This window comes from Oenanthe melanoleuca, chromosome 5, assembly GCF_029582105.1.
Source record: "Oenanthe melanoleuca isolate GR-GAL-2019-014 chromosome 5, OMel1.0, whole genome shotgun sequence".
Taxonomy (NCBI): domain Eukaryota; kingdom Metazoa; phylum Chordata; class Aves; order Passeriformes; family Muscicapidae; genus Oenanthe; species Oenanthe melanoleuca.
In genome coordinates, this window is record NC_079339.1 from 38,888,181 (window position 1) to 38,913,602 (window position 25,422).

At 39.1% G+C, this 25,422-nt stretch overlaps 1 protein-coding gene across 5 annotated transcripts in view; it reads left to right on the plus strand.

The window, feature by feature from the left end:
* The window catches only part of TTLL5 (tubulin tyrosine ligase like 5), a 116,606-nt gene that overhangs the window by 25,367 nt on the left and 65,817 nt on the right, over positions 1–25,422 (plus strand). For all 5 annotated transcript variants that reach the window (XR_008840556.1, XM_056491945.1, XM_056491947.1 and 2 more), the window contains exons 13-26: positions 4,058–4,139; positions 5,016–5,077; positions 5,761–5,852; positions 7,006–7,047; positions 9,769–9,882; positions 10,270–10,361; positions 10,963–11,025; positions 11,936–11,974; positions 12,898–13,043; positions 14,020–14,311; positions 17,981–18,101; positions 19,727–19,873; positions 21,986–22,083; positions 24,932–25,065. Coding sequence is in view for 4 of the 5 variants with exons in the window: in XM_056491945.1 (XP_056347920.1) it covers positions 4,058–4,139; positions 5,016–5,077; positions 5,761–5,852; positions 7,006–7,047; positions 9,769–9,882; positions 10,270–10,361; positions 10,963–11,025; positions 11,936–11,974; positions 12,898–13,043; positions 14,020–14,311; positions 17,981–18,101; positions 19,727–19,873; positions 21,986–22,083; positions 24,932–25,065 (1,524 nt within the window). In the remaining variant the exon portion in view is untranslated. The remainder of the gene's footprint in view (positions 1–4,057; positions 4,140–5,015; positions 5,078–5,760; positions 5,853–7,005; positions 7,048–9,768; positions 9,883–10,269; positions 10,362–10,962; positions 11,026–11,935; positions 11,975–12,897; positions 13,044–14,019; positions 14,312–17,980; positions 18,102–19,726; positions 19,874–21,985; positions 22,084–24,931; positions 25,066–25,422) is intronic.

The following is a 25,422-nucleotide window of genomic DNA, read 5'->3' on the forward strand; positions in this document are numbered from 1 at the left end:
TCCCCCACAAATAAACTGTTTTGTTCCGTTTATTTCAGTGTAAACATAAATTAAGAGCTTCCCAGGAAAGAGAGCTTAAGTAGGAGCCATACTGCTTCCCTAGGGAGATTTAGGCATTTCCAGAGCTCAGTACTCTCTGCCACCTTCCCCCACAATTAAGTGGTGGTCCTTGTCTCAAGGATTTGAACTTCCAATCATGCTGTGTGGTTCATTTGTCATCTGTGTGTCTTGTTCTGACACTTTTTGATTGTACAACTTTTAGCCTTGTTGTAAATATTCCATTTTTCTAGCTGGAAATGTTCATAAGGGTTCAGTTCATAGCTGTTAGCATGAAGGAAAAAACTGGGAATGAAGATTTCGGGGCAGCATGTAGAGTCTCAGATGAGAGCCTTTTTTTTTTTTTTTTTTTTTTTTTCCCCCCCCCTGTTGTTCTGAGCTGTGAACAATGAAACTGAGTGTGTGTCCTGGGAGGGCTGATCATGTGAAAAGTATCTCAGATGTCAGAAACCTTTATCAGAAATTCAGATGCAGAGATGGGTATTGTTTGGAAAACTTCTAAAAAATGTAACTAAGTTGTATTCTACTCTAGTGTAATGCTGTTATAGGGAATAGGACTCCTGTACAATTGACATTTTCTTCCTAAAAATTAAATCACAAGTACTTATTTGTCCAAATGAGGTTGCTCACTTTATTTCTGTAATAGTTTAGTACTGCAGTGCTCCTTCAGTTCTTTCACAAATAAGTGGTTTTATGTGTAATGTACTTATTTGCTGGATTTAAAGGAAGAAAATTTATTAATGTCTTCTTAATTTTCTAAGACTGGTGAGACAGGCTGATTCCTGCTACCAATGCATGTCTAGAAAGAGAGAGTGTAAGGTCAGGATGGTCCTTTTTGTAATGTCAAAATGACAGTTTATGTGAAGAGTGTAGTGAGTTCCATTTTGGCTGTGTAATGGGGGCTATTTACTGCATTCTAGTAGTAGTCAGTTTTAAAAGGACTTGGGGTGCTCAGTTTTGTTCCTCTGAAGTGCATCACAGAAGCACTGCAAGTACTACAGGATTTTGTTGCCTTGTTTATGCGCTGTTGTTAACGAAGTGATCTCAGATCTCTGTTTTGTTCTTTGTGATTAGCTAATAATTCCTTATATAAAATTAAGCTCCTAGTAAAAATAGTTGTAACCAGTAAGTAACTCCATAGGAGGGCATGCTGCAACTCTCCAAATCACTGCACTGTTCTGAAGCTGGTCACCAGCTGAGTCCATGGTTACCTCTGGAGTCTTTAAGAGGATGATGGATTTTACACTTATTTGAGGGATATGACATCTCAGTGTGGGAGCAGGAGGTACAATAGGGCTGCATATGCCCAAGCTGATTACAGACTGCATTTTTCTCCCTCCTGAAGTAAGCACTTCTGGGTAGGGTACAAAAGGCAGGCCTGCTTTCAGCACAGTGAAAAATCTCCTGTGGGATGGTTTAGTAGGGTATGAAAGGAAGGTAGCTGGGTGCAGCACATATTTTTGCCGGCAGCCAATGTTAGCAACATTTTCTGTGCTCACTGAAATGTGAGCTTAAAGAAGCAACAGATTGAAGTCCTCTTCAGAGGAAGCCCTATGGAAACTTGGTATCTCAGTTTCTTATGTTCTTCCTTAGTAACAATAGTGCACTAGGTGGCTTGTCCTGAACCTACCATTGTCACAGTGTGAGGCATGTTTTGCTCTTTCAGTTGTTCTCTTTGCTCTCTCTGCAGAGGGGAATGGCAGTTTTGCTGAAGTTGGTAATTCCAGAGGATATACTTTTGATTATCCTATGCTCGTGTGACTCCACATCTTTGTCCTGCCTATGTATTTATTTTTTCAAGCAGTAGTGAAATTTCACAGTGGAAAGGGTACTACTAGTACTGTGTTTTATCTAGCAAGTACATTTTCTAAATGTGAAAGAAGGCCAGCATGATATTTCTGGGTAGGTTTCTGACTGTTGAGCAGACCTTTGTGCTAAGCCCTGTGTGGAATATGTGAGGCTTGATTCAATTGCCAGAACACGGATATTTCATAGCTCCTGATGCCCTGAGGTAGCAGAGACATCTGTCTAGGGCTTGTAGATATGGCTCAGAATATGTGAAACTTGGGGCTTTATGGAGCAGCAGTGGAGACTTCCTAGGAGAACCTAAGTCATTGCAAGTGGCTTTAGAATCCATGTTTAACAATGGGATTGAGTCAACAGGGATACCCTGAAGAACTTACTGTCCTAATAAATAAGGCAGACACAAGGGAAAGGATTGTGAAGCTCCAGCAGCATGGTTAGAGCTAGTTGAGGTCGAAAGGTTTCCCATGTGTATTTGAAGAAGTGGACAGAATGAGTAACTGGGCAGGAAAGATGGAGCTTTTAAGAGCAAGCAATTTGCAAGAGAATTGTGTGGGAGAGAAGGACAAAGTCAGAGGAGCCAAAATACTAGTAAAGGGCCTCTGAGGGGCCAAGGAGAGGAATGCCCAGCAGCAAAAGAAGCAGGAGCTAGTCAAAACAAAATATGCTGCTTCCTGACTGGGACTGGGAGGTTGCAGACCAGCAGCTGCTGCAGGCCCACTCATTGCTTCTCTGCCTTGGGCATGAGCTGCTGAGTATTCTGTGCTGTTAATAGTCATGGGTCTTCACCAAATGCAAGATTGTGTTTTGAAATAATGTATTAAAGTAATCTAGAAGTTTCTCCTGGTCAAAATGCTTTGCTAATGTTTACACTTACAATCCCCACCTTCTCCTTTCCCCTCAACTGCAGCCATTCCTGTCTGGGAAGCAAGAAAGCAAAATGTCTAATTTCTTTGGAGTGAACCAATTCTTAACTCTCTGGTGTTTTGTTTCCCATTCAATGTCTGGCTACACACTCCAAAGAGTGAGCAGGCAGTGCTCGCTCTTCTGCCATTTCCCCCATCCAAGCCTTCCCCCTGCCCCAGCTCATTAACTTCCCATTATAAGCTAGATGAGCTTTTGCACAGCTGTCTGCATAGGAGAATCTTGTCAGTCCAGCTCCCCAGAGCCAGCATCAATGTCAGGCAGGCAACAAAAGGCCAAGGCCAGAATTCAAGGAAAGAAACATGGCAAAGTTCTCCTGCTCTTATTTCAGGCACTAGGGAACTGGTTAATTCCTTGAAAATCCTTCTCTGCCAGTACCCTGTTTTGTGGTGGTTCAAAAAAAAAAAATTGCTTAAGTTGCCCTGATGATTAAGTCTATTTCTTAATGCTGGAAGTAGAAGTTGCATTAATGCCAACTTCTGATTTACAGTCATCTCTGTGTAGCATCCTTCTTGCAACTCTTTCCAAACTAGAGAAAACGTGTATAGAGAGCGAAATAGCAAAATCAGATTTGGAATGGGAAGCTGGCTGCAATCTGACCTGTGTAGAGCAGAACACATCTAGCAGATGTAATATGTTATGAATGTTTTAGAAACTAAGGAAGAAACATTTCTGTTGTGGTTTGCTGCAAAGTGGCAAGCTGTCAATAAGCTAAAAAGTTATGGGAGATTGTCCATGTAGATGGAGTTGCTGAGGAGAAGTCTGCTGTAACCCCATGGGGATATTGCAGAAAATATACAGGAATAATTGAAAAGAAGCTGGTGCTTGTAGGAAGCAAGATTTTCTCTAGGTGACTGGAGCAATGAATAAAGGGATTAAAATGTGGAAAGGAGAATTAAGTTTTATTGTTTCCAGGATCCAATGGAAGAAGTAGATTGAACCTGCTATGCTTGTGTCAATTCTATGTAGCAAGTAGTAGAGTTCTGTGTGAAATACAGCTTGTGGGCAGTAAAGAGTTTTTTATTTTTCTACATAATACTTTCCTATTATTTTTGTTCCCCTCTTTCCCCCAAAGGCAGAATATATTTCAGTTTGACTCTGAGGAAGTGAAAATTGCCACTTGATGAATGTTATTATTTGTTCATCCCTAGAGAGTTTACTGGATTTAACATATATAATTTAGATAGAAATGACCTGGTAGAGACTAATATTGGACCTTACCTGAATGCTTAAAGATGCAGTAAGGTGAACTTAGTGTCTGCTGTGTTTTCAGAGCTGTATGGTTTTGATGTCCTTATTGATGACACTCTGAAACCCTGGCTTTTGGAAGTGAATCTGTCCCCATCATTGGCCTGGTAAGTGATTCCCAGTTTAATATGAGGCAGTGCCTGTTGCTGGAGATGGTTGTCCTTGAAACTTGTGGCCCTAGGAGGGCATGATGCCTGCAGATTTTGTTCCACAGCTGATTGGCAGAGAGGATACTAATTTGCTTTTTTCCTCTGGATAAACCAACTTATTGCAGCAATAGGTTTTGAAAGAGCCCAGTTAGGATTCCATTTACTTTTTAATTATTTCTCTTCTGTCATCATTGTTACCGCTTCATAATCTCTCATCATAGATAAATTTTGGAGCTCTGTCAGACTATTGTGTTGGATTTCAATCTTCTTGGCTGATAGAAACTTTAAGATTTTGGAGTCCAAGCAGAGTTACCCTTTCCTTGAGTACATGGAGGAGGTCTTGGGCTCAGTCTAGTACTCTTAATCAGAAAAATTCTGAGGAGCAAATGTTGCCTTGGCCCTAATGCTGACCCTCATGCTCTGATGGAAATTGAGGTTTTATTTTTGTAGGTCTTTCAGCTATGATTTTATTTGGAAGAGGCATAGTTAAATGTGCATTTTAAGAATTCTACAACATCAACTTTTATCTGCTTCATGTAGAAATGTAACTTACATACTTTCAAAGAAAATGTTTCTAATCCTAAGGAGAGTTTAAACAAAGCTGTGTGTGTCTGCATTAGGATGTTAAAAGCTGTGGAAAAAGGATAAACAGATTAATCCATTGCTCTCTGATCTTTGCTTATGTATGTGAAAATCAACTAATTTTCTTCTTGTTTTTGCCTGTTTTAAGAAGGCAAAGAAATTATATTGGGAGATATATTGAACACTTATGCATTCCTCTCATTTAATGCTAGACAAATAATTCCTATTATCCTCTGTTGCATGTGGGGACAGTGATGCTCCTTTGGACCTGAAGATCAAAGCTAGCATGCTCTCAGATATGTTCACTCTTGTAGGTGAGCAAAACAAAAAACATCCTTCAATTCTTCCCTCGTTTAAAACCAGGAAAAGGTAGATTTATGAGCTTCATATTACTAGATGAGGTAGACTCTAGTTTAAAGATAGCAGCTGCATTTAGCATTGAAAAGTGATATATGGACATTTCAACTTTAGAATAATTGTCTGTTTGTGATGCTTAGGTGGTTTTAAGGGTCTCTAATTTCGTATTTGAAGACACTGCTCTCTCTTTAGCTTTCAGAGTTAGTATTCATGCATTTTTTTAGGTTGAATGTGTGGATTTTGGTTGGGTTATTAGAATTGGAGTACTGTCTAGAGCACAGTGTCCCTTGCATCTTGATTTAGTTGCCTGATGCAATTTGCCTCAATAGTGAAAGAAATAGAATTGTCATCAGGTACCCTGCTCAGCTGTTTAAAAAACCAAGTCTATCTCTGTGCTGCTATTTATAACCCATTTATTGATTTAAGTACTTGGTCTTGAAGCAAGTTTTTATTCAAAAAATGTAATGCAATTACAGTTTAGGATTAAACAAAACAAGGAATAAAAAAGAAAAGCATCCTTATTGGTCCTTGGGCAGGGACAAGAAGGTCATGTATGGACTAAGATATAAACAGGAATGCTAGATCTATATTTCAGGGTTTGTCTGTCCTAAAGCTGTCATGTGGCTCTTGGTGTCTGTAGGCTTTGTGTGCCGGGACCCAGGCCAGCGGTCGAGCCGGGCTATTTATCATTCATCTGAATCTGTCAGAAGAAATCCCTACCAGAAGCTGCAGGTAAGTGACTTTTACAAGCCCTGGCTAAGGAGCATAGTAGAAAGTCATTCTCACTGAATTTGACTCACAGGTGGAGAGGCAGTGAGCAAGATTATCTGGATTTCTAACATAACTACAGAAGATGAAATTTGTAACTGGGAGTGGTGAGACACTGAAACATGTCCAGAGAGTTTGTGGACTCTGTATCCCTGGAGGTGTTCAAGACCAGGCTGGATGAGGCTTTGAGCACCCTTGTCTAGTGAAAGCTTCTGTGCCCATGGCAGGGGAGTTGGATCTAGATGACCTTTAAGGTCTTTCCAACCCAAACCATTCTATGGTTCTCAGAGACTCGGGGGATACACCTGTGTTCTGGTCTGTTCAACCAATTTGATTTGGTTGTGGACAACAAGCTTAAACTGGTTTTACTTGTAGGGCTGATAACAGATAAGTGATATGGGGTGCTTCTTGACATTTTTGGTGTTTCTATACCTATGTTAGAATGTTAAATAGTGTCTTGTTTCGTCACAAGAACTGGAATATTATTGAGATATTTAAATGAAATTATTTGCAAAATTACAGGATTTTTACTTCCCCCCCCCACCCCGTTCTATGAACAATTTTACTTGGCAGCGTCTGTTTCTTCTTGATGCATAGCTATTAAATATTTTTGTATGGATGACTTATTTTACAAAATTATAAATTTTGGTCATCACAGTTGAATTCAGTGTGCTTTTGAAAACCATATATCCAGATGCATTCTCCACAGTTGAGCATATCTGAGATTAGAACGAGTGCTGTGTTTGGAATGGGGGCAGGATATGAGGAAGATCAGAACTGAGATGATATAAGAGGTTGGCTTTATCTCTGAACTTGAGTTATCATAGAATGGTTTAGACTGGATAGTACCTTTAAAGATTCTCAAATTCCAGCCCTACTGCAATGGACAGGGACACCCCCCATTTAGAGCAGGTTGTTCCAAGCCCCATCCAGCTGTCTTTGAACAGTTCCAGGGTTGGGGCATCCACAGCTTCTCTGACCAACATGTTCCAGTGCCTCACCACCCTTTGCTTATACTGTTTTGTTTAAGGTATTTGCCAGTCCTCAACAACTTGGGCAGGGATTATAGTGTCTTGGAGAACACAAGATTTTTATTCTCTTTGTGTGTCTCTTGCAGCGTTCTGTGTCTGCACAGTCACAAACAGCAAACGGCAGATCAGTAAGTACCCTTCAGCTCCCATCACCTGTGTAAGGGCTACAGTTTCAAATGTTTTTCAATGGTTTTGGCATAATTAGTTAGAGTAGCTTGGGGCGAGGGCGAGGGGGTGAGAGGGAAGTCAACATGAGGAGATGGCACCGGCATGTTTCCATGTGGCAAAAGCAAATGTTGAAAAAATATTTACATCACTTCTAGCTTTAAAAAAAAAGTAGGTGAAGTGTGCTGAGAGTCAAGGTTGGCTGGATCAAATCTCTCAAAGTTTTTAAGACTACAAGTCTGAATGGTAAGGTAAGTACAGGAGAATTTATGCAGACAAAATTCAGGTGGCCTACAAGAGAAGCAATCGTTTTCTGTGAGACAGTCCTCTGAAAGACACTGCAAAAATTTGAGTGTGAACTGGGTCAAAATAGGTGCAGAGAAAAGTAGGATTTCTTAAAGGTAATGGAAAAATGTGGGACTGCTGTTAGTTTGAGACTGATCTACCTTTTTAAATGTTCTGTTTGTTACTCCTCTTGCAAACCATATAGAGAAATTGATATTAGTTTACAATTCTAAGCACCTGGCCATATGGGGACATGTTAGGCATTATTTTGCTGCTGGGCTTTCTGCACAAATGGAGTGGGATATAGATTTTTGTTTTTTTAATGGGGTTTCCCCGTCAGGAAGGGAACATAGAAACAGACGGAATTATCTTGAGAACCTCATTCAGTCTATTCACTGCTTTTTGTCATTCTGTGTAAGTTTAGCTGAGGCTCAGAGGAAAGTCTTACTTAATAACAAGGTTTTGTAGAGAAGGATCTTTGTGCCAGCTGCTGTCAGTGCTTATTAAATTAGAATAATTTGAGAACTAAGGATACCTGCAGAACTTGGAGATATACCAGAGTGGTTGGATTTATCTATACTTTTATAGATAAGCTAGGTCAAAAAGGAAGCAAGATCTTAGTGAAGCTGGAGACATTTCTGTGCTACAGCCAGATATTCTGTAGTAAAATATGGAAAAAAATGTTTGTGCAGGAAGTCCAGCAAAGACAGAGTTTTCTCTAGTATTTTGACAGCAATGTAGTTTTGTTCTCAGGGAGGAGTCAGAGCTGCCAATACCTAGACATGCATTTACTGTTTGTAATCAATGAAATCATCTATATTGTTTTGAGACAATGGAGATGATTTCATAGAAGTGTTTCCTTAGTAGAGCAGATAATTTAATAGGGTGAAGAATTTCCTGTAATAATCTCTTTGAGCAGCAGTTCTTACATGATGATGGATTGTTATGGTAGTGGCAGGAAATGGTTTTGAAGAGAAGGTTACCTATCAGATTTTAGAGAAAGTTGTTAAGCAGAGTTTTTGAGCAGTGGATTTGAAATGGAAGAAAGCTTAGAAAGACTAAAAGTCTTACAGCTAATTGCAATTTACAGCATCAGGCAAACCTGTTTTGTTGCTGGCATTTTTATTTCATCTGCAGATGTTTGTGTCTCCTGCCTTCTCATCTAGATTGTCTTTTTTCTTTTTAATCAGTTTTAGTTAGGCTTAGAAAAATGTTTCAGCTGCTACCTGCTATGTCTGTTTTATCTTTGGATTTTTCTGTGCCAATCATTGCAGTATAACCTATTCTAGTGCAATGCCTGTTGCTTTTGCTGTTGCTTCATCTACAGACCTGAATAGCCGCTTGCCATTTCTAATGAAACGGAGAGAATGGAATTCAATTCCCATAGTCTTTACAAATAAAGATGCATCCTGATCTTGCCATGGATTTTTTTTTTGTATCTGAGCAGTATGGGATATTCCCCTGGACTTACCCACCTTAAGGTTTCTGTCATGTTTTTCTCTTCTTTCTAGATTAAGGCTCTCTGTGCATTCTTTGCTCAGTATAGAGCTAAAAGAAACTTTGAATTTAGCATAAATGATTTAGACCTTCTCAACAGACTCTTAGTGCTGTTTTTACAGAGGTAGTTTATCTAAACCGAGCCTAAGACCATCTGAAACGTACTTGAGAACAAGTTCAAAGATTTCTGTCTTGCTTGGATTTTAAAATTTTATAATCCCAATGATTTGAAGACATTTTGAATTCCTGTCCTTTTGTTAGAATTGGCCAGGACTGCCTATCAGGTTAAAAATAAGCTTAGTGACACTGTCGGCAAATTACTGCTTTTCTTATTTTAAAAATTTGCAGGATGTAACTGTGTACATCTGCAGGATGTGTCTGTTAAGTGTGAGAAGTAGCAAGTTGATGTTCAGCAGTATATTAAGAAAAGAATAACAGGTGGTGAACATTTCCCTGCAACATTTATTTCACCAGGGAATTACAGTTCTGTTGTTTTAGTGTAGCAACACAGCTAGAGCAGAGAATCATAGTTCTGGTACCATTGATGTATAAATCCAAGTCTGTTTGGGTCCTGTGAATGCTGGCTCTAATGCCTCTTGGGTGAGGATTTTCCTATATGACATTCTGACTTTGCTGCTTTTGGTATGCCTTCTGTTTTTCTGGAAGGGGCTAGGGGTGTCAATACTGGGAGTATGCATGCCTGAATTGTGCCTCCTGTGCTAAAACCTAAGAATCGGAATATCACACTTAGTGACACCTGGGGTGTGGAATTGTGATTTCTGGCTGTACTGCTCTGGAGTATAGATCCTGGTGGGAATGGTGTCCTGGAATTTGAATGTAATTTTTTTTTAATATAAAAATTGAGAGAGAAAAAAAAAAATCGGATTCACATGTCTCTACAGCGTACCCGTCCTCTGTCTGCCAGTGATGCTGAAGTTAAAAGCTCAGTGCCCTTAGGCAGGGAAAAAGCAACAGGAAGGCACAGCAGCTCTGTGCTAGGCCTCACCATGGAGGAGGTAAGGAGGCTTTATTTATTTTATTAAATAACTTTTATCTACCTTGGCTTTCATGCAGTGTGTGGGGTTATTTTCTCAACAAAGAGCAAGTGCACGTAAATGAAAAGTGTGACAGAAGAAGTATAATATTTGAAACAGAATCTGAGTTTTACTGCTGGTATTGTCCTTGCCCTCAATCATGCCAAGCAGAGATGTGCTTGAGGCAGTGATAGACTCTTTCAGAATTTAAATGCAAGGCAAAATTCGTTAAGGATATCATTATCTACCCAGACCATTTGCAGGACTGAATTGTTTTGTCTTGTTTTCTGGAATTCAGAGATTTTTTGGAAGGTTCATTTTTCATTGTTATCTATTTTGCTGACTATTCTATATTTTTTTTAAAATCAGATCAAAGTTCTTCGGCGAGTGAAAGAGGAATATGAACGGAGAGGAGGCTTCATCCGGATATTCCCTACCCCACTGACATGGGACCTTTATGGGTAAGAATAGAAATCTGATAGGATGGCACTGATGCTCCATGTTGATATTCTGTGTTAGGTATGTGCAGATCAGTTATCTTGGCATTCAAAAGATGTATTGAAAGTTTTGGCAAAGTTTATTTTAGTGTTGAATATTCTTTTTTCTGATCCCTTGTTTTCTATCAGCTGCTGCTTTGCATAACTGCACCCCATGGAAAGCTGTTGGACATTATTTTTGGTATTTCTTTTCTGTTAGAATAAAAGTGTCTTCCTTTCTGATTTCTGCTAGCTACTTTTACATCGTTGAGCTGCACATGGTGTATTTTTGTCATTAGGCCATAAACACCATATAGGACTCACCCATTCTGAAAGTTATACCATATTACACTTTCCTACATTTGTTTTTCTAGTCTGTAATGTTTTCTCCATCTCTTGCATCACCAGGAGCTTCAGCTGAGAAATGATAGCTCTCCTCTTTACGTCTTTTCTGTTGTGGTGCAGCATGTTGTCTGAATCCACTTCTGGGATGTTCTTTTAGAGGTCATTTATTCCTGTATTATGCTGCCTTTCATTGGATTGAGTTCTGTCTTGATAATCCTGTTTTGTTTTGTTTTAAACCTAGATCTTTTCTAGAGCACAAGACAACAATGAACTATATGCTGGCTACACGTCTGTTTAAGGACAGGTAGAAAAAGTTTCTGTGTTTGGGGGCACAAACAGTACAAAAAGGATTGATTCCTCATTTGTGTTATAAACACAAATCTGGGATTTATAGGGGTGGTGATAAGTGTCTATCTCTTCTCTAGTGTGCCAGTGACTGTTGCTCATATGTTTGTGTTGCTCTTCTGAAACTAAGGGCAAAAAGGATAACACTCAAAATACATGGGAATTGTTGGAGTGCTAATATTACTGTAGACATGAAAAAACTTCAAGCACTTAGGTTTATCTATGAAGAGATTAAAGGTGGTCCTGGCTTACCTTTAGTTTCAAATTTCAAATCCCATTAAAGCTTATCTTCATGTAAAGTATGCCCTGAAATTGATTCTCCAGCATTTTAGTATCCCTGTGTCTTGACCCATGCAATCATGGTTTGATTATTCTTTTTCTGTGTTGTGGTTGGGTGGAAATGACAGTTCATGCCACTAGCTAAGCTTCCACTGAAAGTTGTATGCAGTGTCTTCGCATGTTTAATGCCCTTCCTTCTCAAAATTCTGCTTGTGCAAATTTGAGATCCTTTATGAAGTAACTACCAAGTAAAGACAAGGTGGCTGAGGAAGGAGACTATATTTACAGAAGCTCTTCCTGCATCAGCACTGTACATTTTTTTTTTTTCTTTGTGTACATTCAGGGATGTGTCTAAAGAGTAGTTCTAACTGATGCCTTCTCCAGCTTAAGTCAGACAAATGCAAGCATCAGTTGTCGTTCAGCTGCTCAGGGCTCCTCTTTTGGAGCCCTTTTTTTTCTCCTTTAAGATAGAACTCACAAGTAATTCTGTAAATATGGTTTTTCCATTGTACATGTGAAAGACTAGGGAGGCTTTTTAATCAAGGCTGATCCACTATGGAGAGTAATTTTTGACCTTTTTCTCTTTGTAGAGGCAAGATGAAAAGAGAGTTCATCACTGGGAGATCCCGGTAAATAGCTTCTTAATTAAATTATTTGTGCTTTGTAGGATTTATTCTAGATTTAGATTTCCTTAGCTTCATCTTTCAAGTTGTGAGTCAACACCTTTTCTACGTGAAACCCATGAAAATAATTTTAGAAACATAAATATGGTGGGAAAAGAATATACCCATGTGTGGAGAGTTCGTGTTTTCATTGGACCTTAAAATTTCTCCTCATAGGCTTCTCACTTTGGTATTCCTGCCATATTGATAAGCCTCATCATTGAGCTCTCTCAAAGGATCTTGTAATGCACAAGGGTTTTGTTCTTCATATACTCACATATTCACTTTGTTAGACCTAAAAGAGAAATGAAAAACTAGCATTTTCTGTACTTGTTTCCACTTGTATCATAAGGACCACTTTTCTGAATATTTGAGCTATGGCAGAGGGTTGCTACTTTTGTATGTTTCCCTTAAGGAAACATCCCTTGACTCAGGTAGAACTTGTAGAAAGTTTGGCATTTTTCATTTGTAGGATGTTAAAATTCTTGTATCTGTGAAGAACAAGCTGTCTACATAAATGGTTCAGACAACTGGACATGTGTCAATGTGCTCTCTTTCCATTCCTCTTCGTTGTTTTGTACTCTTGCAATTTCCTCTGTTAATTGTGCCCTGAGCGTTGCATGATGGGCAGATGCTGCTCAGTCATGAAAGTGTGACACTAGATGAGTGTGTCGTGGGGCTTTGAAAGATGATGTTCTGTGAAGTACATGCAAGACTCTCTTCAAGTATTTACAGGCTTAAGTAGAGCAAAGTTAGACTGATGGTAACTATTTCTTCCCTGTATCAGGAAGAATGTGTCTTGAAAAAGTTTGATCTACTAGGTCTCTTGTATCATCAGGGAGAGAAAGACAAAGGGAGACTGAGGGATGTGTCTGTACTGTGCCTCCCAGAGCAGGTGTCAATGGAAGGCCGGATACGATGATGGAAGCTGTGGACTCTCATGCTCTCTTCTATGAGAGGAAGCTCGTTTCGCTGGAGCTGCGGAACCGTCGGCGATATCATGGCAAGGCTAGAGCAGCGCAGACAAGAACATCAGGTATGCATGGCTGGAGTTTTACATGAGCAGCTAGTCAAAAACAAGCAAGCAAAGGACTTTTTCCTTTGAAACGTGTGTGAATGGGGTTGTTCGGTTTCAAATGTTAATAGTTTTCACTTCACTCTAGTTCTGAGCTTCTTGTTTGTTTAGTGCCTTGAACTTCATTCCCACCTTTCCACACCCCCGTGTATATGAGTAAAAGTAATCAGTACTTACTTGGAGATGAGCTTGTTGCATTTTGGGTAAAGAATTCAACAGTATTTGTGCCTCTGTAATTCTTCAGCTTTTCAGAGAAGGATGGAAGTTTTCAGATTGTTCTCCTAGACAGCTGTGGCTCTTAAGCTGTTGGGAAGAGAAATCTTTATCCAAGCTGATGTTGGAAAAACTTAAGGGTACACAAGTGGGTGATTCCCCCAAGTGACTGCTCCTGCCTTTGTCTAAACTCTTTCCAATAGCTGTATGATACTGACTGCACTAGGAGAGATGGGATGTTATAAGATGATTTTTGCTGCTGTATTAAGGTGTATGATCTTTGTTGGCATATGTGGAAGTTTAGATTTTGTAGTTTTGTTTTATTTGACACACAACGTACAAAGATGTGTGTGTGTATATATATATATATATATCAAGTATGGGTGTATATATGTCATTATATATGTAAGAATCAGGATAAAATATAGGAACATGTCTTTGCCTATTTTATTTTGTGGGCATTCTTATTTTCATTTCTAAGGTTAAAAGAAGAATCTTGGTCTGTATCCTGTAATATTGGGAAAATGGGCTTATTAACTGTTTGATGCACAAGCAGAAAGACAGAATATATAGAACAGTGCTTAAGATGCTTTTCTGAAATGGTGGTGTTCTGTCCTTTTACCAGAAAAGAGTTTAGGGGTAAACCAAAGGGTATAAATAGTAGAACAGTCCTCTCCGCTTTTTTTTTTCTTAATCAGCATAAATATTTTCTCCTCTACTGCAGACACATCAGAACCAGAAAAGCTGTCACTCAAGTCAGACACGGAAGGTGAGGAGGAAGTGGAGGTGGATGAAGATGAAAATGAAGAGGTAGATAGAAGTGTTTGCTCTCTTTCGGACACCCAGGTGAAAAACAAGCCAAAGCTCTCTGAGTCAGTGAAAACTCCTTCTAAGGAGAGGTTACCAAAAAAATGTGACAAGAAAACTGGAGATGCAGAAGAGCTGTTTCTGCAAAAATCAGACTCAGAATCTCGGTTTAACTTGCTTCAGATTCTTCAAAAGCAAGGAAATTTGAGGTGAGAGTTTTCTGCATATTGTCTCTAGTTTTGACTTGAAGCTAATACAAGTTAAAATATGGAGGATGCACATTATGGGTGCAAAGAGATAAGAAGACCCTAGAAAAGAGGTGTGGATTTTTGTCTAACTGTGAGCTGCCTTAACATCTTGTTGGCAGAGAAGGGAGACCATTGCAAAGTCTGACAGTGTACCTAAATGCCTGACCTGTTGGATCAGTGTAAAGCATGACCCTATAGTTTCCATTGCTGTTCTTTAATCTGATGATGTAAGCTGTGCTTTGTCAGCTCAGGCTTCTGAAATGCCTCTTTGCCTTAATGCAGGATGCCTGCTACTGAATTCTAAATATTTTCTTCTCATTTTTTGCATTTGCCAAGAAGTGGTTATAAACATATGTTAAATTACCCAGGAAGGGTTGAATAGGAATATTTTAGTGCTGTCTTTCCATAAAATTAGTTTTCTCATTTCTTTACTTTTATTTTTGATGATAGAATTTTTCCCTCTGGTAGTAATCTTTGCTCAAGGTCATCTCCTTCTGAGAGCAGGATTAGGAGGTAATTTGAGAGTAACAAATTACTGAAACATCTGATTGCATGTTGTTGAGTATGATGGTGTGGAATAGTGTATGTTCTGATGCATGACTGTTTCTTTGAAAAGAGATGTCTTGGAGGAAATTCCATAGCAAAACACTAAGCAAGGTCTTAACCAGATATTTTGAAATATGATCCTCCCCTTGAATGTGGATAGCAAAACTGTCTAACTGCAGATGAATAGAAAGTGCAAAAAGAAAGGATCTTATATATCTGTGTAGGAAGACTTGACACCTTCTAGACAAGAAGCAACATTATGTTTTCTCTGAAAAATGTCTAAAGGTAGAAAAATGTTTCTTATTGTTGCTTTCTTAGTTCAGTTTCTGGGAAAACTATGAATTATTCAATGGCTTTGGGGTTTGTTCTGACGTCTAATTGTGGCAAGGACATTTGCTGCTGTGACAGGGAAGATTCTGAAACCTCTTTTGAGGATAAACATAGCAATGCTGTGTCTATATCTACGTATGTATAGAACTGACTCCTGCCGAGAACATAAGCTCTGTCTGCTGTTCCTGGCAGAATCTTGCTCAGCACCCAGCACTGTTGGGATTCCCCACAGAAGGGTGTAAGGCTTGTGGTGACCTCATGTTCCAAGATTGTGCTGGGCTTGGCCCCATCTGATCTGTCATTAATGTAAGCTTTGCTTGTGAACTCAACAGGCAGAGGAGCTGAAGTAAGAAGATTTTCAAGCACAAATCTTGAACTGGTCACGAGATGTTTGAGTTGTACCTAAACCAAACCTGACAGCTCTAGAGAGCTGAGGTGAGGGGCTTTTCTGATACATGGTGGCCTGATGTAGAGAGTATCAGTTCTCAGCTAGGATTCAAGAGAGTTCTCCCAATGTTCCATACATGTAGAAAGAAAAAAAGAAAAGGTAGATGTAGTGAGTAGTAGCATACAGAGCTCAGAGGTGTTACAAGGCCTGCTGTGCATTCTGGAGTTCACTGAAGTTCCTGGAAGACAGAAATTGTAACCAGGTATTTTCATCATGTTTTAGTTGCTGCAGTACAGCAATTAACAGAGGATGTTAGCTTGAGACTCTTGTGCACTTGTCTTAGCCCCTCTTTGGCCCTGTGTGACCTTCCAGAAGCATCAAAAGTTGATGATTAAGCTGACACATGATACTTTCAATGTATTTTAACTTGAATTCTTATCTAAAAAGATCCATTGATCTCTATAAGTGTTGCTGTGGTATGATTTCTGTGGAACACTGTAAAACAGTGTTCCTGAAATTTACAGACCTATCAACCAGAAAGACTTAATTGTTGCACAGAGTTTTTAATAGCATTTCAGGGACTCATGTACCTGGAGTCATAAGGACCATATAAGTACCTGAGAATATCCGTAAGAAGCAGAGAAAAAGCAGAAGAAATATGGTGAGGTTGCTCAGGAATTGGTCTGATATTAATAGTCAGTTCAAGAATGACACAAAATGTACAAATGTGCTAATGAAATTTGCTGATGAAAAATATTTGGGAGTTATTATCATGAGAAAAAAGTAGTGGACTAAATATGAGAAACTGGATGACCTTGAGGATATAAATAATATAACTAGGATGAAATTCAGTAGCACAAAGTGCAGTGGGATGCTTATAAAAACTAATAATTTACAGCAGAAGTTCTGTCAGCTGGGTGTTCATCACCTAGAAATTAATTATAAGGAAAACTATCTTGCATGCTGGTTGATCAAAGGAAGTTGTGAAGCCCTAGCTCATGCATGCATGAAAACACCAAATGTGTTCCAGGACTTATCACTTGACATACTTCTGAGACTTCATGTGGGGTATTTTATCACCCACATTCATGGAAGGCAAATTGTGAGTGGAGCACAGGTGGAGGTGAGCTGCTGGTCTCATCGTGTCATCATTGTGGGTGCTTTGTTAGAAGACACTGGCAGATGTGGGTAGTGTGCACTAATAAAATGAAAACTGTGAAAGGATGTAACTCTGTTAATAAAGACATTCAAGGTGGAGGCCCATCAGGGATTGTATTTAAGATACAGGACAGTGTTGGAGAAAGAAAAAACAGTTATAAAGTGCTCATAAGTGAAGCTGGGCTGGGTAGTAAAAGGGGGGTTCCTATTTAGTAGAACAGTAACTTCTGGAATAATATTTCAGGAAAGTAATGGGTTAAAAACTCTAGTTTGTTTAAGATGAAATGTAAAATTCTACAGAAGATATTGGGACACTTCCTGTGATAGAAAGGGAAATCTGTTGCTGACACTGAAGCCAATGTGCTGCTGTATCCTTATGAAAAGCTTCTAGCAAATATGGGGAAAACTATAAGGGAGAGCCAGAGACTGGGAGAGCAGAATATTTGAGGATGGGATTTAGACCAGGAGGACAATGAACAGAATTAGGCAGAGCTTTCAGCAATTTCTCTCACAACAGATGCCTATACTAAAGTGGCTACTATTGTGAGGGAATGAGAAGCTGTGTGTCCCTCCCAGCTCTCTCCTCAGTTCATGCTTACAGCTTCCCAACATGTTCAGCCAGCTGCACAGCAGATTTTGCTGATGTTCCTTCATTCCTCAGTGGTGCCTTGCTCAATGAAATTTGGCTTGTATCCCTGAGCCAGCAGGGGAAGAGCTCACTTTCACAGATTTAATTCTTTAATTTCCAATAGGAATTACAGAGCCTTTGTTATAACTCTGGCACCAGTACCAAGCCCTTTGTTTATTTTATGGTCTGTTGTTGTGGTGTTCAAAATGTTTGTGAAAACAGAGGCCCAGTAGAGCCTTGAATTTGTTTTAAAAATACACAGTTTTGCTGATGTCCATGTTACTGGCTTTTAGAGGAGAGTAATCAAGGCTGTAAAAGGCAAGAAGAGCATTCCATTTTTAGAATTTATCTTAGTGTCTACTATCTTTTGTACCTCCTGCAATACCTACCCCATCCTGGTGAAGAAATTCTTCTTGAAAATGCTGATGGGGTGAGGGGGTCCTCTCTTCTTTGAGCTTCAGCATTAGTGCACTTAGGAGGTCCTTGCTGGCTGTACTTTGCTCCATAAGCTGTGCCTGACTGCTGTTAACTCTTCCCACTCCTGTTCTGAAGGTAGCTGATGGATCCTTTTTGTCCACAGCAAAGTACAAGCTCGTACAGCTTTCTCTGCCTATCTACAGCATGTTCAGCTCCGACTGATGAAGGAGGCTGGCGAACAGATCCAGAATCCTGCCTGGGCTGCCAAAGAGAATGAGCAAATGGTAAGAAGCTTTGTGTTGGCCAGGCTGAGAAGCCAAGTTGAAATCTACCTTGAGAGTCTTGAGGTCAGTTCCCTTTCTTGCAAGTACAGAAGTCCAACTGAGATGATGATTGTTCATCTTTGTCTAGCTGCCAGAGCTGTATTTTTAATATATAGATGAGGTAGGACTGCTGACTGACCTCAGAGCAATGATAGACAGCTCTTAATGACTGGACTCTTGTTGACATTCAGGCTGCTCAGATCTCTTGTTGGCTCTCCTTCACTGATTTCTGAGCTTACCTGTTCTTGAATTCTTCTTTAGAAGATTCTTTAAAATTACTTGTCAGGATCTGGTTTCTGTTGCATTAACATAAGTATTCATCTACTCAAATAGATCAGGTACCCAGTTAAGCTTTTTCTCTTATGTACTGTTGTAATATATCCAGACATCTGTGTTTATGAATCTTACTTGCATTCTAGATAGAGGAAATTGAAGTAAAAGCCACTGAGAAGAGAAAGTAAAAGTGATTGATTTTTCTAGGCAGTAACGTCCTGTGTTTGATATGTATGCATGTTAAAAAGTGCAGCAAGCCTAGATCCCTTCACAAACCTTCCTAAAAGAGCTTTGTACAGTAGGCTCTTGAGCTTTCTGCATATATTCTCACTGAGTGCGTGTTGCAGGGAAACAGCCAATGTAGTTCAGAGATAAAATTGTGTGTCAAGAATAATCATTCAACTCAGTGGAAAATGTTACCTCTGCTCTTTCCAAGTGGAAATTAAAATAGGCTTTTTGAGAGTCACTTTGTCTGCTCTACTGTGAAGAATAATGTTTAAAATAACAGATCAAACCAGCCTGGAGTAATGGCAGTGAGAGGCGAGCTGTGAAATCCAATAGTTTGGCTGTGAGGCTGCTCATTTATGCATTAGCAGTGCTCCTAAGCAAAAGCAAATCCAGAGGAGAGACAGAAAGGATTCAAAACACCCACAGGGTGCATCTTGCCTTAGCATCTACCCTGTTTCTCCAACCAGAGGTTAAACAGACATGGTTGAGGGACTGGAATTACATGGCTGTAGATATAGACATCTATTTGTCTGTTGCTGTGGAGAGGATGTGGCATATATATACATATATATACACACACATACATGTATATATATGTGTGTGTGTATATATATGTGAAAAATGATGGACTGTAGTGGAGATATCTGACCAAGATCCTCTGTCCCATGGTACTGCTGAGAGTTTTATGTCAGTGCACTTTTTCACAGACCTTCTTTAACACATTGCAGGTGAGTTTTTGGAAACATTCTCCTAAGATACTGGACTTCACAGGTTATTATGTGTCAGCCTTTTGCTGACTGGTTATTTTTTTTTCTTTTATCTGCCATGCTTTGAGACAAACACTTCTTAAGGGTTCAAAATTCTGATCCACCTCAGGCAAGATACGCCATTGTTTTTCTCCCCCACTTTGGATTTATAGGGCTGTATTAAAAGTGCATATTGCAGAGTGCTTTTGCCTGCCAATTTCAGCTCATTTTCTCAGGACAATATGTTTAGTTCCTGCCAGTCCTTAGCTGCTGTAGTATCTCTATTCTCCCCACATCTTGCAGATAGCACGTTGTTAACTGCATCTCTCTTGCTTGCAGGAGCTCATCATCCGCTTTCTGAAGCGAGCAGCCAGCAACCTTCGTCAGTCCTTGAGGCTGCTGCTCCCCAGCCGCCATTTGGGACTGACTGACCGTCGTCGTGTCCTGGCCCGCCAGCTGGGCGAGTTCATACTCTGTTATAAGAAGGTGACTTATTCTTCTTTTTAATTATTTTTTGGTTTCTCTTTTTACAAAGTGTCTCATGCAGGCTGTTTCAAAGGAATTCTTTTATTATTTACACGATCTGCTTGCAGCTGTGCATCCAATAATGGTGCTTTGAAATGTCAGGCATCAATATTATTACATAGTATTTGCAGGTCAGTAATTATGTGCATAAAAAGAAGTGCTGAAATGAAGGGGAATTCACCTGGCAGTGTGCTTTTTCTTTGCCTTGTCTTTGATTCTAGTGCTTTTTAATGCCTCTTTCCACTTCTTATTTTTAAAGATACTTTATTTTATGCAGAACACCATAAAATATGTATTTTACTATTTACTTGGTATACTGAGGAACTGCTACATGTCTGTAGTAAGGTACTCTGCATGCTCAGTGTTAAGGAGACGTAGGTCCTAATTTAAATAATTTTCACATCTTCAGATGTAGGAGGTGTTGTTCTTAGCATAGTGGTTTCAAGCTAATCTTCATTCTGCAAGGAAAGCTTCCCCTTTCCATTGCCCCCTTGCATTTGTTCAGTTAGAACAAGGGTAATTGAAATTCAGCTTTCAGAAGCTGCTGCGCAGAGGCCTCCAAGCTTCTACTCCTTAGGAGAGGATGTTCATTTACATTACCTTGTCAGAACTGACATCTGGTAACTTGATCTGTCTAATCAAGGTTGGTGTTGAACCAAATCTGTTCCAGGGAGTGCCTTGTATGCCTAATGCTCACTGAAGTACTCTGTTAGGAGGAACCACAAAACACTTGGGTGGCTCTGTGGTGAGTGAAGAATGCAGCTGTTTTGGATATAATTTCCAGTCAAATTGTATTCAAACATTAGGATTTTCTGCTAACTCCTGAGTAAATTCACAAAATAAAGCTGTGTAACTGGTAATAAATCATAATCATAAACATATTTTCTCAGCTAAAACAAGTGAGAACATATCACTTGAGGTTTCAGGGTGTACGTGTTTAAGCCCTTAAGAGACTGTTAGGCTGTGAGGTTTTTTGATTTCTGATTCCAACATACAGACTTCTTTCATTGGCATGTAACTTCAGATTTAATAGGGACTCCTACTTGCCATTATATATCATCTATAATGACACAGAAGAAAACAATGCAGCTCCAGCAAATTAAGTAAAACAGATCACATATAATCCAGATATTTACTTAAATAGTAAAGGCTAAAGATGTCCCTAACAGGCTTTTTCTTCCCTGTCTTGAATTATGTTTCAAAAGATATATCTGATGCTTTTTCCTGGGAATGCTCACAAGAACAGAAGGAAGAAATGAAGTGGAGGTCAAGTCTGGTCAGATAAAGCTTTTAAACTGGTACTGGTATTTCAGACAGGTCTGAAGTTTTTTTTAATGAAATGTTTTTGTATCAATCCAACCTCTAGTGCCAACAAATTCTACTGGTGTAAAATAGACTGTTTATATTTGCAAACTTGCTCCCATTTTCACCCACAAAGGCTTACCATTTATTCCAGTACATTTCAAGGTATAAACATGATTGCGATAGGCTGTACTGTTTTACTTTCTTAGTCTTTGCTATAGCAGTGGGGTTTTGGTATGTGTTTAAGCCCTCAACAATTTGCTGCTTGACAAAAGAAATTAACTCAAGAGAACTACTAGTTTATAGTAGAAAATCTGTTGAGTTTCTACAGACATCCATCAGTTTCTTTAAGATTAATTTTACACTTTTTCCCTCCTTTCTGTCTACTTCTTGGACAAATGCACAAATAAAAGCTGTTTGGAGGAACTCTGTGGCAGAAACAACAAAGTGGAGAGGGGACCTAATACCTGTAAAGAACAATTTAATTTTTTTTTCCCTTCCATGCTTTCTTATGTTTTAGCAAAGAGTGTAGTTGAAGAAACAGCACACATTTCTGAAGACTTGACCTTTTCAAATCAGTTGTGTCAGGTGGAGGAATGGACTTTAGAGTATGCTTAGGATGCTGTCTCTGGGGCTCTCCATATTTGTTCATGTTGTTGCACATAGCGATGTTCTTTTTTTCTTAGATCCTGTGGAATTGGTTTTTGTATTCTGGGAGCTGTAGCTATGCCATGGAACATAGAGACACTTACTGATACTGCTTATTAACAGGAAACGGAGCAGATGATTCAGAAACAATCAAAAAAGAAACAGGAAGAGGAGGAGGGAGTGAATCCTAAAGATTTTGAGAACTTCATTGCCAGAGCAAGGTAGGAATAGATTTTATTCACTTTGATAAGTTATCTCTCAGCCTTTGAAGGATTATTCTAAAGATGAGTTGGTTGATCTAGAACCTCTAGGTACCTTTATTACCTGTAGGACCTGTTCCTGCTGAGGGACAGAGAGCTTGTCTTCTCTTGTCTCTCTTCAGCAACCAAACTCTTGTAACATCAGCATCTGGTACATAGAGAAGAACATACAGTAGATGTTTTGACCATTAAGTAACTTCCCAAAGGATAGAAGTGGTTGCCTTGGCCTGTGTAAATTTCAAACTGCTGTTGGTGAGTTAATGGTTTCCTTTCCTGTGATGCTGGACCAAATAAGGCAGTACTTCAGAAGGAGAATGAAACTGGAACTGCTGCTCAGATGATCTTGAGCTGCTGCGGTTGAACAGGTGTTACAGCTCTGACTCAGGTTTCTCCTCTCAGAAGCAAATCTCATGCTTGCTCCCTCTCTTCAGGAATTTTCCAGGTCTGGATTTTTTAAGATCAGTAAGGAAGTGAGTTAGGCCTCTTATTTGGCCTGCAAAGGCAGTTCAGTGCAAAGCAGTTAATTTTACAGTGGAAAAGCAGCATTTTCTATCACTGCACTTTATCTGCTTTAAACTTAAAAGAGTCTGGTAAGAAACATACTTCGAAAATAGTTAAGTATTCCTTAGGGCCTGTAGCATTGTATGAAAAACAATGGTATTATAAGTATCTGACTATGGAGAGGTCTGAAATTATTCAGTGAACCACAGTTGTGTTTTCAGTTTCTGATTCTTGAGCAAAAAAAGCAAACTCTTGACTCAATTATCTGGTCAATATATGACATGCCTATATGGGCAAGAACCCCTATCAATATCTGGACAGAGTTTACCTGCCTTTTTAATGCCTATCTTCTTTTTTGTGTGAAGACTGATTGATTGTCACTTCATCTTTTTCATGACTGCTTATCCAAGTGTTCTTTTTTTTCTTTTTGGATATCATTAATAGGAATGATGAGAAGTGAGTGGTAGCTGAGGCATCCTAAGTTCAGGTGGTTTCACAGTCTGTCTTGATAAATTCTTATGAAAACAAGTATTTTACCTTTTGCTAATATAATTAATGGAGTCATTACTGCAACAGATTTACAGGATTGCAGAAAAATCTTCAGATAAAGATTCCTGACTACCATGCATCATAGATCTATTGCTCTTGCTAGAGTCTAATGCATGTTACGTGGGCCTATGGCACACTTTTGGTTATCTGATCATTCTGGCTACTGAAATGTCTGTTGTGTCCTAGGCAGGTCCTTTTCCTTTTTGCTAGAAATGTTAAGAGATGGCTGCATGGAACAGAGCTGCAAGTTGTTCTGCTTTCATATTAAGGCTACCATGCCATCATGGCCTGATGCAGTCTAGGCTGGGGCTGGCGATTTTTGCTGGGTTGTCTGACTGAGTGATATAGAATAGTTTGTCAACGATCAGACAATTTCTAGCAATCATCTTTCTGCTTCTTAGGAAGTATGAAATGTGTTTGAAAAACTGATATCTGACACTACTTGGCACTGTGCTTCAGGCTTAAATCAGTGAGCAAGTCATTTGGAACCAAGTAAAGGGGATAAATTTCCACTGTAAGTGTTCATTCTGCAGTACAGTGAATCAGTGCAGCAGTGGAGAAAATGGGTAATAAATGCTGCTTTTTAGTTAAGATCCTCATTGACTCTCTAACTTCGATATCACATGGATGTAATTGTGTTTAGTTGTACATATGCTATGACTACTGATTTTGAATGTCCTCAGTGCATTGTAAAAGCACATACATACTGGTAAATTCATGTAAAAGCTTAAAGTACCTTTCCACCAACAACTTCTTAGTCTTATATTTTTCTTCACTTCTATTCTGGGAGAAAAAATGAAGTTTTGACCTTCAGGGCATGCTGCAAACTTCAGTGTATCAGCTTTAGATGTGGCTTTTTTCAGAGCTTAGGCTAGCTAATACTAGTTACAATTGTGATATTCAGAGGATATTTTGAAAGATTCTAACTTCTTCTCTGCTGATTCGTATTTGTGCATTACATTTTCTTGTAATGTTGCTGGCACTGTACTACTTGCTTTGTTGTTTGCCATGCCATATAGCCACTCACTGGTGCTGAGGCAACACTATAAAGCAAGAGGAAAGCATGTTAGATACCAAACAACTGGAGCAACAGCTTGCACAGGATCTAATAAGAATGGCCAAGTAACAGATACTGATTTGGGACTAATAGATGTTTAGAATATTGGGGCTGTCCCACTTCATTCTTGTAAAGAAAATGAGAAACATATACAAGTTTTGTGAGTTTAACAAAAATGTTGACTGTTCTGGTTGTCCTGCAGTTTTGGCTAATTAACAAGCTTTTGAATTCTTTACTCTTCTCCCTGCTGCTGTTGAATAGAAACTACTAATGGTGACTATAAAACAGAGACTGAGCTGAGTTGTCTCATGAGAAAATAGCTGCTCATTCTAAAGAGCACCTGCAGAAGATTCACAAGTTTAGCTGTGAATGGAATCTCTCATGTTGAGCTAATCTCCCCAGATGTGTTTGGAGTATTCACTTGCTCTTTATTTATCCTGGGAAGGCTCCTGAATGCTTTGTATTTTCTATTACATAAGATGGTTTTTTAGTGGAAATCTCAGGTTTAAACAGGGAATGTTGCCTTCCTTCTGCTCTTATTCAGTAGAACTGAGAAAATCATTAACTTTTCTAATGTCACCTTTTTTTTTTTTCCCCACTCAATTCTTCAGTTTCCTTAATGTTTATTGGGTTTGATTGTTACATGAATGCAGAAAAGCTTAGTGTCCTCACTCTATGTCCATTCTTCTCTCCTTATTGCAGTGAAAGTGACCTGGAGGAAGTACTGACATTTTACACACACAAAAACAAATCAGCAAGTGTCTTCCTAGGAGCAAAATCCCCAAACACAAAATACAGAAACAGCAGTTACCAGTCAGAGAAACAGCCCCAAGGTGGTAAGTTTTGCAGACAATTCTGGAATGATGTTCCAAATCTAGTTTAACTTAAGTCTCTGAAAAGAGAGCCAGCTCTTCACAATGTTGCTCAGGTTTTTTGAGGTTGCATATATTTGTCTTTTTTTTTTTCCTTTTTAATTCAGTCTTATGCGAAGACTAGATTAACTTCACTCCTGCTTTCTTTGCCTGAAGTGAAATAGGTTGAACTTATAGTGGCATTTATAAGGAGCTAGATATGGTAGTTCATGACTAAAATGAGAATGTGCATACTGAAGGCAGTAAGAATTGAATTGAACAAAGAATTCTTGAAATCAAAATAAGGGATGAAAAAAATCAAGGTTCTAAATTTTGCTGCCT